This window comes from Pseudophryne corroboree, chromosome 6 (genome assembly GCF_028390025.1).
Source record: "Pseudophryne corroboree isolate aPseCor3 chromosome 6, aPseCor3.hap2, whole genome shotgun sequence".
In the NCBI taxonomy this organism is placed as follows: domain Eukaryota; kingdom Metazoa; phylum Chordata; class Amphibia; order Anura; family Myobatrachidae; genus Pseudophryne; species Pseudophryne corroboree.
The window spans coordinates 163049542-163062788 of NC_086449.1; the positions used below are offsets into that span (position 1 = coordinate 163049542).

General features: G+C 41.3%; 1 protein-coding gene across 11 annotated transcripts in view; it reads right to left on the reverse strand.

Annotated features, from left to right (window-relative positions):
• Positions 1–1237: 1237 nt before the first annotated feature.
• Positions 1238–13247, reverse strand: part of AAK1 (AP2 associated kinase 1) — a 221727-nt gene continuing 209717 nt past the window's right edge. For 10 of the 11 annotated variants that reach the window (XM_063932068.1, XM_063932073.1, XM_063932069.1 and 7 more), the window contains one exon: positions 1238–4385. In XM_063932068.1, the coding sequence (XP_063788138.1) occupies positions 3343–4385 (1043 nt within the window). In that variant the 3' untranslated portion in view covers positions 1238–3342. Of the gene's footprint in view, positions 4386–9850; positions 13095–13247 lie in introns of those variants that run through there. The other variant, XM_063932077.1, reaches the window with a different exon arrangement.

A 13247-nucleotide genomic window follows, 5' to 3' on the forward strand; every position in this document is an offset into this window, starting at 1 on the left:
GGGTTTACCAGTTGATCTACTTGTTTCCTCCAATTCCTCTCATTCCCAGAGTTCTAAAAAGGGAAAGAGTTCAAGCAATTCTGACTGTCCTGGATTGGCCACGCAGGGCCTAGTATGCTGACCTCCTAGCCATGTCCCTCGATGAGCCCTGACCTCTGCCACTTCAGGAAGCTCTTCTGCAAGGGCCGTTCGTCTATCAAGACTTACCATGGCTACGTTTGACGACATGGAAGTTGAAAGGGAGATTTTAGCCAGAAAAGGGATTCCTGGAAAGGTTATCTCGACTATGGTCCAAGTCCCAAAGTCCGTGTTCTCTATTACGCTACCAAGATTGGTTGTCCTGCTTCAAAGCAGTCAATTGCTTGTTGGATCCGCCTTACTATCCAGCAAGCTTACTCATCGGCAGCCTTGCCGCTGCCAAGTTCTATTCAGGCCCACTCCACAAGGTCGGTGGGTTCTTCCTGGGCGGCTGCCCGTGGTGTCTTGGCTTTGCAGTTATGCCGAGCGGCTACTTGGTCAGGTTCAAACACATTTGTTAAGTTCCACATGTTCGATACCTTGGCTACTGAGGACCTTCAGTTTGGTCAATCAGTTTTGCAGGGGTCTCAGCACTCTCCCACCCGGTCTGGGAGCTTTGGGACTTCCCCATGGTACTAACACCATCCCAGTATCCCCTTGGATGTTAAGAGAAAATAGGAATTTAATACCTACCGGTAATTCCTTTTCTTGTAGTCCGTAGGGGATACTGGGCGCCCGCCTCTGTGCTTCGTTATTTTCCTATAAGCATTGTTCTTGTGTGTTTCTTGGTTGGGTCTACTGTTGCTGTCCCTAGTTTCCTGTTGTGGTTAGCGTTGCTATCCTCTTGTTGTGTGTTAGTTAGTTTACTCACCGTTTCCCTCCTCTCACAGTATGTCCGTCTCCTCTGGCTTTTTTCCTAGACTGAGTCTGCAGGAGGGGCACAAAGGGGAGGAGCCAGAACACACTGAAGATTTTTTAAAGTTCCAAGGCTCCAATGGACCCCATCTATACCCCATGGTAATAAGACTATCCCAGTATCCACTACGGACAAGAAAAGGAATTACCGGTAGGTATTAAATTCCTACTTTTCCTTAGCATAATTAACTATATAACTGAAAGCAAGGCTTCAAAATTTTATTTTTATTTGTACAATATGTTAAACTGTGTAAAAAACAAACAAACGTACAGATATTATAATCGAATACTAATAAATAAGCAGGCAAGACTTCTTGGTCAGGTGACTGAAAGTTTATTCTTAGTTAACCATCAAGTCATTTTTACCCCTTGAGGAATGCAGAGGAGCTACACGTTGGTACACAAAAACAAATGCAGTTCCTAGCTCTGCGGTAAATGATGACATATTGTACAGTATTACCAGAGCCAGGTTACATAGTATTAATTAACACCAACAGTGTGTTGCCAATGACTAATAAATAACTACACCTGAATGTACAGTACAATATGATGAAAGCTCAGGTGACAGGTCTTGTCACATTGTAATAACAGTCTATGCTGTGAACACTGATTTTTTTCATTGCAATTTTGATTTTTTGGGATTATCATCAGTTCAATATTGATTTAACTGTGTTCATAACAATTCTCCAGTTGTCTACACACAGTGCAGGAAGCCATTTTGTGGCCTGAACCAATAATAGTGAGATTGCAGCTGACCAAGTCCCTAAAATCAGTGATTGCTCTGAGATGGCAGCTGCATTTAATTAATTTCAAAACTCCATCTTCTGATCTTGCCAGATTCAATTTCATAGTCAGTCTTGTCAAAGTTATTTATTCACTACCCACCCGATTTAACCTTTAGAGATACACAAGCTGGCTGAAAACATGTCACGAAATACATACTGTATGTTTTACAGATCAAATGTCCAGAATAATATGTAATAATAGGTCATGTATAATTGGGGATTTTTGCATTCTGAAGAATCACCAGTAGAGGCCCATGTCCTCAAGAAGAAAGCCGTGCAGAGAGCAAAATTGGTATGTCATTTGATTTGGAAATATGTAGTTATACGCAGCAAAGGCGACCAAATGGAATAAGTAGTGGCCGGGACAAAGTGTTAGACATGCAAAAAATTAAAATAAGCAATTGCATATTCTTGGGAAGTGATGATTGTCTACCAATATTTTGAGAGTAAGGCTAAAGCCGATATTCTTAACATAGTACAACTCAGTGCATGCTATAACATACAACGTTTGTCACCTACACACTAGTGGCAGCCATTTTGTTGGCTCACCTAAGATAACCAGTTTAGTCTACCAATTTACTAAGAACCAGTAAAGTACTTTGCGAACAATATTTCAGAGGCCCTAGTTAATAATGAATTAATAGAACACTGGTTCAGTCCACAAAGTGGCTGTCTGCATGATGACTTATGGTGGATGACAGTGCACTGTTAAATTGCAACAGCCCATCACAAATCAGCAGATTAATTTCTAAGCCTGAATGTAAAGTTTCCGAAATGTAACCAGTTGTACTGTACATAATATATAGGTTAGGCAGGCCAGGTCAGAGTGATTAGTGGGCAACAACACTCAACAGCCTTTCCGTTCAATTGCTAGTAATATGTTAGGAAGAACACTAAAGAAGATCAGGAAAAACACAGGAAAAAAAAAAGTATATACAATTAAAGATAATAAAATGCTAAGGCTGAGATGATCAGTTCTGACATTTTTAGGAGCTGGTGGATCTAATTCCATCATAAGCTGCAGATTTTATTGAAGCCATTGTTTTTGGTAGGAACTTCAAGACCCCAGACACTACACACAAGACAAAATTGATCATCTCCATAAATAAGGCACATCAATGTCTAATGTTTTTAAACACACCCTAAACTAAACACAAAATGACAGGAAACAAAACCATTTAAAAAAAAAAAAAATGAACAAAAAATTAAATGAACACATAAAGCCATTATGAACCGATGGCTTAAGAAAGGTAGAGGGGAAAATGGATCTACAGTATTTCATTTATAGAGCTTCAGTATCTTTGCTTTCATAAAGAAAGGACAAGTTAAATGAAAGTGCTTCTGTCATCTACAAACACCGGAAGACAGCCATTTGGAGATCGCAATCTAGAAGCCAGTGGCAGATAATGAATTGTCTGCATTCTTAAATATATTGGAACAGACAACAAAATGGCCGTCTCCTCCACAGGTAAGCAACAGGTACACTTTAATTAAGCCACTATCAAGAGCAGTACTATGCTACCAAGCAACAAGGAAAGGGTTAATACATTAACAGGAAGTGCATTGCGAAGAGAGGTTTTAAATGTGGGGTATTTGTAAGAGACAGCTCAAACTGCGCTGCATGTTATGGGTTTTGTCTTCCAGCTTTGGCAGGAAAGGGAGCAGAGCCAAATGGATCTGTACTTGCGATCTCCGAAGTTCTGTAAGTCACTGGGCTGATGGGAACAGATCCAGCCACTGAGGACTTTGCAGCATGAGACACCACTTTATAAGCAGCAATGGGCTGGGCAACCATAGGCTTCTCTTCTTGAGGGCTGTAGTGTCGAGAATACTTGGACAAAGACTGAGGGCGGAATGGTTTTGTTACCACAGCCCCAAACACAGTCTCCTGGGATGTTTCATGTCCAGGCATCCTGTGGTTCTGTGCAATGTGAGGGTCATTAGAAGTGTTTTGATATAGAGAGGCTTCCGATGACTCAATGCTTTTGCTGGAATGTGCGTAGAGGTTTTCAGTTGTGTATGAGGGCTTCATGGAACTACCACCCACCATCAAGTCTGTATTTCGGAATGTAGAGTTACTCACGGGCGTCACCTCAAGCCCTAGGAGAGATGGTTGCGCTGGAGAAGGAGAAACTGGAGCTGGATCTTCAACACTTATTTTTCTTGTGAAAGGAGCTCTGAGAAATATATCAGGTTCTTCTGTCTGGTTCAAAGTAGATGTGGACTTGACCACAAATGGTGCATTGGTGAATATATCTGAATCATCCTGCAACAACCTGGTACTTCTGAACGGTGCTGTGGCAAAGATATCAACCTCTTTAGTGAAGCCTCCTGCAGGCATCTGGACCATCCTTTCTAATGGCGTGAATACATGAGAGCTCTGATTGAACAGAAGCTCCTCAGTAGGTTTTGCAAATGGTGTATCCTTAACTTTCTTAGAACCTTCTTCTTCATCAGACTCCATTAGGAGTGGTCTTGAGCCACTGCAGTCTAGAAGATCTGGCTCATGATCCGTTCCTTCTCCTTCACTGCTATGAAAGGAACTGCAACTGGATGGACCCTTTGATGGATACTCCGCCTTCAGCTCTAGGATACTGGCGTTATCAGCAGGACCTTTAACAATCCCATCATTCCTAACTTGAATAGACAGAGCACCTTGCAGTAGGCCTACACAGGAAAAAAGAAATGATTAAATATGTAAACCAAATAGAATGTATAAAAACATAACCACAACTACAATCGATGGGGAGGTGTATCAAGCAAAGAAGTTGGCCATACACCTAATCAGCTTCTAGATTTAATTTCTCAAGTACACACACGATTGTAAACATAGTTGATTGGTTGCTATTGGCAACTGCTCCACCTGTCCCCTTTAGAAGGTTTGACATATCTCCCTCTATATCTGGAAACATGCGTGTTGTATAAGTGGGTAACGCAAGAGACACTATAAAATACTACTAGTATTTTTAAACAAATTACATTAACAGGTCGAGAGCAGAAGTCCTCATAATGTCATGCATGGTCACATGTCATGCTCTGAGTTTTAGGCTAAAAATAAACATGACAGAATTTTAATGGTTGAGTCAATTAGACGTATTCTTCAAGAGAGGAATGGCTCCTAATTTTAACTGATCTCTATTAACCCACAGGCTAATCAATCACTGGGTTTTTATTTTTATTTCTTCTATTAGCTCAGTCATAAAGGGCTATAAAAAGTTTGAAAACTAAAGAGATACCACATAGTAGGAAAATCACATTGGAAGATACGGTACACAATATAAGACTCCTCACAAATCACTACATAGAACACAGCTTACCTTGAAGATATGAATAGCAGGTTAGTAATATTGGGATACAGAAGATAAGAAAGAGTTGTGAAAGAATGATGTGACAGAAGAGAGGTGCCCCTTGCCCAGCAATCTCTAAGCTTCTTTCAGTGGCACTGCTTACCTTTACCTGGCTATGCCCTGATAATAACCTAGTATACTGTGTCTCTACTTTTTATATTTAACACATTTTACTACCTATCTGCAATATAAATTTGGTTTTTCCATTTCCTCCTTGTAGAGAAATACAGGTTGAGTATCCCATATCCAAATATTCCGAAATACGGAATATTCCGAAATACGGACTTTTTTGAGTGAGAGTGAGATTGTGAAACCTTTGTTTTTTGATGGCTCAATGTACACAAACTTTGTTTAATACACAAAGTTATTAAAAATATTGTATTGAATGACCCTCAGGCTGTGTGTATAAAGTGTATATGAAACATAAATGAATTGTGTGAATGTACACACACTTTGTTTAATGCACAAAGTTATAAAAAATATTGTATTAAATGACCTTCAGGCTGTGTGTATAAGGTGTATATGAAACATAAATGCATTCTGTGCTTAGATTTAGGTCCCATCACCATGATATCTCATTATAGGATGCAATTATTCCAAAATACGGAAAAATCCGATATCCAAAATACCTCTGGTCCCAAGCATTTTGGATAAGGGAGACTCAACCTGTATACACGTACAACCCAAACACCACCACCTTATGGAGCCACTTAACAACAGATATTGTGGCGGCGCACTGCAAAGCAGTTTCTTCTTTTGTGACATCATGTGTTCATATCTACGCCATTTGTTCCTGGCTAGACAGGCACATGCAAGGCTTAAAGTGTCAGGGAAGATGGCAACTGGGACACACAAATGGGAATAGCTGTGCGGATCCAAGAGTTAAAATAAATAAATAAGCATGAGCCACAATTATCTACCCGATGCTGCGGCTAGATGCAGTAATACTTCACTTATTGGCACAAGATAGTCTAATGACTAGGAAACGCTGCCGGGTTACCAGGGGACAATACAGCACTTTTTAATCAGCAACACAAATGGATTTTTAGTTCTATAGTTTTGCTGAGGTGCGCTCCCTGGGTTACTACGGGTAATGTCTCTTTGTTCAGAAAGGGGAAATTCTCATCTACAGATGGCTTATCAGCAGTACTTCCTTGTTCCAATATTACACGATGTCCTCAAAAAAAGAATTTGTATATAGTGAAGTACCGTAGGGATCAAAAAGGGTTTACAGAAATTTCAATCACATATAAAATATAATATAGAGCAGAAAAACTTCAATCCACCTAAATGTGGCGGACCTACGTACCACTAATTCTGGTACGTAGGTCCGCCACATTTAGGTGGATTGAAGTTTTTCTGCTCTATATTATATTTTATATGTGATTGAAATTTCTGTAAACCCTTTTTGATCCCTACGGTACTTCACTATATACAAAATCTTTTTTTGAGGACATCGTGTAATATTGGAACAAGGAAGTACTGCTGATAAGCCATCTGTAGATGAGAATTTCCCCTTTCTGAACAAAGAGACATTACCCGTAGTAACCCAGGGAGCGCAACTCAGCAAAACTATAGAACTAAGACTGAACTTTTTGGGAAATTGATGACCTTCCCGGCTGGGGGATTGCAGCACCTTTGAATTGAAGCGCCATCTGTACACATTTTTTCTGTTTACAAATGGATTTTTGTACACTCTTAAATTGCAGTGACTGGCCTCTGATCATTCTCAACGGAATATGCCTTTTCATGTAGACAACATTGTAAACAACTATACAAGCAATTTAAGTAATGTAATTTAAATATTACACAAGACAAAATGGAAATAAAATATGCAATTGCAGGCTGGGGGAAAAAATTGGAACACACATTAACACAGTGGCCAAGTTTCTGGTCAGGGCCGTTTCTAGCCAATTTGGATCCCAGTGCGAGATTAAAAAATGCCCCCCCCCCCCCCCCCATTCACATAAGAAAAAATGCGCCCCCCCCCCCCCCCCCATAGATATAAAGAGGAAAAGTATGCAAGGGGGCATGACCTTGTTAAAATGGGTGTGGCTTTGTTAAGATGGGCGTGGCCTCATCTGATCTCATCACCACAGGATAAAAAAAAAAAAAAGTCCTCATTTTACACATTACAGCAAGCAAGTGTCCCCATTTTACACAGCACGGTAGGCAAGTGTCCCCATTTTACACAGCACGGTAGGCACGTGCCCCCATTTTACACATTGCGGATGGAAAGTGTCCCCATTTTACACATTGCGGCAGGCACGTGCCCCCATTTTACACAGTACAACAGGCAAGTGTCCCCATTTTACACATTGCGGCAGGCACGTGCCCCCATTTTACACAGCATGGCAGGCAAGTGTCCCCATTTTACACATTGCGGCAGGAAAGTGTCCCCATTTTACACAGCACGGTAGGCAAGTGTCCCCATTTTACACATTGCGGCAGGCACGTGCCCCCATTTTACACATTGCGGCAGGCAAGTGTCCCCATTTTACACAGTACAACAGGCAAGTGTCCCCATTTTACACACTGCGGCAGCAAAGTGTCCCCATTTTACACACTGCGGCAGGCACGTGCCCCCATTTTACACAGTACAACAGGCAAGTGTCCCCATTTTACACATTGCGCCAGCAAAGTGTCCCCATTTTACACATTGCGGCAGGCACGTGCCCCCATTTTACACAGCATGACAGGCAAGTGACCCCATTTTACACATTGCGGCAGGCACGTGCCCCTATTTTACACATTCCGGCAGGCAAGTGTGCCCATTTTACACATTACGGCAGGCAAGTGTCCCCATTTTACACATTCCGGCAGGCAAGTGTCCCCATTTTACACATTCCGACAGACAAGAGTCCCCATTTTACATATTACGGCAGACAGGTGTCCCCAATTTACACATTCCGGCAGGCAAGCGTCCCCATTTTACATATTCCGGCAGACAAGTGTCCCCATTTTACACAGTACGGCAGGTGGTGGGGGGGGGGGGGAGGGAGAGAGAGAGGGGCTGACTTACATTTGAAGCGGTTCTTCCCGCTCTTCAGCCGCCTCTCCCTCGTCTGCGCAGCGCTGGCCGGCTTGGCTCCCCCTTCTCCCGAGTGCCCAGCTCGGGGGGCGGGGTTTCGCGGAATGACGCGATTGCGTCGTGACGTCACGACGCAAACACGTCATTCCGCGAAACCCCGCCCCCCGAGCTGGGCACTCGGGAGGAGAGGTGAGGGGGGTTTGAAAGTGCTCAGGAAGTGCCGCGGCGGGAGCCCCGTGCGGTTGCATGGCTCGCCCACCGCAAGAAACGGCACTGTTTCTGGTGATGTTTTTATGTTTGCGGATATTAGGCTGGATTCATGTTTGTAATTAAAGCAAATAAAATCAACTGTGCAATACCATGTTGCACTGCAGGTGGGGCAGATGTAGCATGTGCAGAGAGATAGATTTGGGTGGGTTATATTGTTTCTGTGCAGGATAAATACTTCTGCTTTTGCATGTAGCCCACAAATGTTAGCTTTATTTTTTACAATGCAGTTTAGATTTCAGTTTGAATACACACGTTACATCTGCCCCAGCTGCAGTGCGGCATAGTCTTGCCTACGCGCTTGCTTTTTTACTTACAAACATGAATCAGGCCCCTTGTGCATGAGTCAGAGATATATACACAAAACCAGATGTTGCTGCGGAAGCAAGATCTGCGTCCAAATCTGAATACCCCCCTGTGTCTCTTTTTGCAGGTCCAATACTGCGAACAAAAATATCAGCATTATGTTATGTAATACAGAGAACAATTTCCTTGAAAATTAACTTGTTGTCCTATAGGTTACATCGGTTTCCCAAGCGCTGCCATTACAGTCCACGGTTTAAAGATTTCCATGTTTGAGTCCAAATGATTAAATCAAATTGACTGAGGTACTAATTAAGTCACCTGTGCTCAATAATGGATATCCTTAAAACCTGGACTGTAATGGCGGAGTGTGGAAAACCCTAGGTTTCATAGTAGCCATCTTGTTTTTTGTAGATGCAAATGCAGTCTACACATTGGAGAGGTCCACTTTGAACCAATATAAATGAAACTGCTGTCCTATCAAATCACTAGTAACCCATGACATCCTGGGGCACTTTTTGGCTACTATTCATTAAATACTGATCCCACTGAATTTTCTGAATCCTCTTTTTGGCTTTTTCTATTGGAATTGGGATAGCATAACCAAACAACCGTGAGACATGTCAATGTTACAAACATGACCACACTACATAGCATGGCCACACCTTGTTACGGCATGTACAGTGATTCCAATGTGCTGAGTCTTCCCCCTTCCTTAAAAACACTCCATTAATGCAGTGCCCACCAGTCACAAGTACAGTATGGGTGGCATTAAAAGGTTCATCCAGTAGTGGAATACATCCCAACTGCCCTGGAATCAGGACTGTCCCACATAAGACAGCGGGGGCGTGTGCATTTTCATGAAAATTGCCCCAGACCACAAAATGTCTTCATTGTATATAAGTAAAATCAGCTACTGATGACACCGGGCCATGAAAACCAAACTGTCTTTTAAACCTCAAAAGAGGCACCTGGAAGCCTACATACAGCATGTATATGAAGTTAATATAGTAATAGCATTTCTGGCGGATAAACTCCATCTGATCCCAAACATGGATCTTTCTCTTTGGCTAAGCCTTTCTTGTGGAATCGCAATGCTGTGCTGTGACGTGTTTTACAATTTCCCCTACAAGTGAAGCGTATCAAAACTCATTGAACAGCAAGTGAAATCTGAGCCCAGAAACCATTGTTTAAAATACTTTAATTCACAGAAATAGATCGGATTCTACTATACAATCAGGAAATGTGCAGGTTGTATTGCCACATTGGCCATCTTATCTTCATCTCTACTTCTTTTTATGGAAAACTCAGGAAGGAACTGGAGAATCTGAACAGGAGAAGGAGGAGCATGGACTAAAATATATTTATATATTTATATATACACAAGTGAAAATTCTACCAACCACTTCACTAAAGGATTAGTTCCTACAGTAATGATCAAAGCTCCCGGGATGAGAACACTTCCCCCTCCCCCAATATAATATAGAACAATAAAGGAAGATAGGCATGTTGGACACAGGTAGAAATTTGTTATAGAGGGGTCCCCACAAACTTAGAGCCCTTCCACATGTTCCAAAACATGCATTAAGCCTGAATTCCAATGTAATACATCTGTGTGATAAACGTGTGAATTTGCTAAATGTGCATATTTAAGGGATCTTGAACTTATTATTTTAGTTTGGCAGCGTAAGTGCCTAACGCCTTCATTTAGGAGACAAGTTCAAAAACCTACGTTCTCACATTGCACTGTCGAGTGTGCATTTGTCATAATGTTTTAATTAACACATAATTTAAAACACACGTTTCTGCACGTGTGAAAGGGCTCTTAGAAGGCATTATTTTATTTACATACATCAAATTCCAGCACATGGCAGACATTCAGACACATGCCACTCCAGCCATATGTGTACCTTTTAGCGTACAATATATATGGTATCATCCACTCCCTGCTGTATATGATATTTAGATTACAGGTCGCTGAGTCCTGTGCCGTATAAATCCATGGTGACTTACGTCTGTTATGTTTTACAGTAGGGGGTGCATTACTCCTTATAATATGCAAGCTTCCCTAGTGAACACTGAAGTGATGACATCAGAACTCACTGGTTATAAGCGATGACATCAGAACTCATTGATCATACAGATTTTTTTTTATACATACATACATACATTAATATCACTTGTGTATCATACAGATATATTAGAAACTCTCTCACAGACATCTGCACAAATAGAGATTACGCTGACCCTTGCATGACACACACACACACACACACACACACACACACACACACACACACACAGATACATATTTAAATACTTCTCTTTTCATAACAAAAAATAAAATAGAAAGAAGAGTATGGGGTCAGACAAAATTTATCCGACATGCAGGGCGGCGACACCGAGGCCAATGGTAAGATTTGTCACAGATGGTGAAACCCACATTTGACACTTTGTAGGAGTTTTGCAATGTTATTAGACAAGTATCCCTGTTTGTATGTTTAACAATTTACCCCCCCCCCCAAAAAAAAATAAAATAAATAAAATAAAATAAAGTTTTTGTATTTTATTTTAAAATACAGAAAATCGGTGTAAAAACAAATATTGGGGACTTAATTCTTCTGGCAATGCAATTTTTTTTTTTTTACGCTGATATATAAATCAGAGATGCAGTGATGTCCGTTTCTTTGCTTTATAGTTTGTTTGCTACTTTCCAATCTTTGTACTACTTACCAATTGTTTGATATAAAGCACAACAGGCAATCTTGTGTCACATATGCAAAACCCAAAACTTACAGCTAAAGATATATAAAGAGGCTCATGCTTCATTGGTAGGATGCAGGATAGCGGTATCCGTTTCATAAGTAAATGTGTTGCTGCACAAATATTTAGGTGCCACAACTTTAGTCTTCACGTTATGCTGTACGTAACTAATACTTAGGTCAAGCGTTTTATGACGTACCCTACGCTTGCATGAAAATCCGGAATGCATAGCAAGCTATAGTAGTGAGCAATGAATAATCAGATAACTGCTCTGAGAATGAGAACTCTGTTTTAACATTACCCACCTCATACGTGTCCCTTATTAGCACACACAGCCGCGGTTATGTTTACTGAATTCTTTACTTTAACTATTTTAATTTTAAATATTGCCTCTTCCCGTCTTACTGTAAAATATAATTTACTAATGATTTCTTCTTACCCCAATTAATATTATGCAACTGTCACCTGATCCGATTATTAGCAGCCAGACAAGAACTTATCATTTTCCTTCATGACAATATTGCACAGTCACATGACAGAAGACAGTTGTCTGCTAACATTGCAGGTGTCTTTTCATTTCTCCGTATAAACAGGTTCATTATGCGGAACAGGACGGCTTCCATTCAGTTCCCTGTTGTGGCCCAGCAGTGTAATCACTAAAACGGTTAAAATATTTCCAAGCCAATATATACCTTCCGTATTCTGCATCCTAAGAAGTGGGCCTGATTTATTGAACAGCACGGTTTTCCCAAGCAGCTTTTAAAACAGCAATTATTATTATTAAAAGGTTGGGTTAGAAAATATATGAACCCATGCCAAGATTTGCACTGAATAAAATTTACTATTTTAAAAGATGCCGGGAAAATCGATGCAAATCACGGCGTTATTACAACACACACAAAGAAGCCAACTCAATAATTCAGGTACTGAATGTGATTCACTCTGCAAGTCTTCCATCATCGCTGCCATCTCTATCAATGCATGCTATACTACCAGGCAACATCGTACTGTTCTCTTTACGCACTGTGGCAATTACACCCATATCTCAGGACAGCGAAAGGAGAGTTGCGTGTGGGGAATGTTTTTTCTTTGTTTGCTGAAAACCCAGAGCTTAGAACAATATATCCATCCTGGAAATGCTGATAAGAGGCTGGAACATAAAAACGTATCAACCATCGAGGTCAGTTGATGAGTAGAGTCTTTAAGAGGAAGGTTGGGATACAAGAAACACAAAGCTTTTATATCTCCACAGCTTAAGCACACGGGACTCCTCCGTCACCCCACCTGTCGCACAGTCTTCTATTCCGCACAGTTCATCCACAACACAGATCTTTTCTATCGCTTAAGACGGAAGCAGTTTGTACAAGACGTTAAAGTCGGCAAGGATATGTATTAAGAGTCAGCCAGAGGCTCCTTAGCAGATCCACACTATACTGATGTGCACAGAAGGTCGAAATAAAAAATAAAGAGATGTACATATATCTACCTATCTATATATAAATATGTAGGGTTACTCCTCTGTGGGGGGGGGGGGGGGAAAGGGGGGATTTTTGCTAGCAATGTGTGCAGTTTACAAGTCTATGAGCTGATCCACCAGTAGAAGAGACCTGGTCATGTTTGGTAGGCTGGACTCAGAGTTCCCACTGCTGTTATTAGCGTGAGGACCTGGAAAGTGGGGGAAAGAGAGCGATTCAGTATGTTGTTGAAAAACAAAAGAGACAGCTAGAGCAGAGGTGCAGGAGTGCGGCAGGAAAGCGCAGGCAGGGCAGCATTACATAGTGCATAGGTCAGATTTCCTGAGGCAACAAGCGATATTGC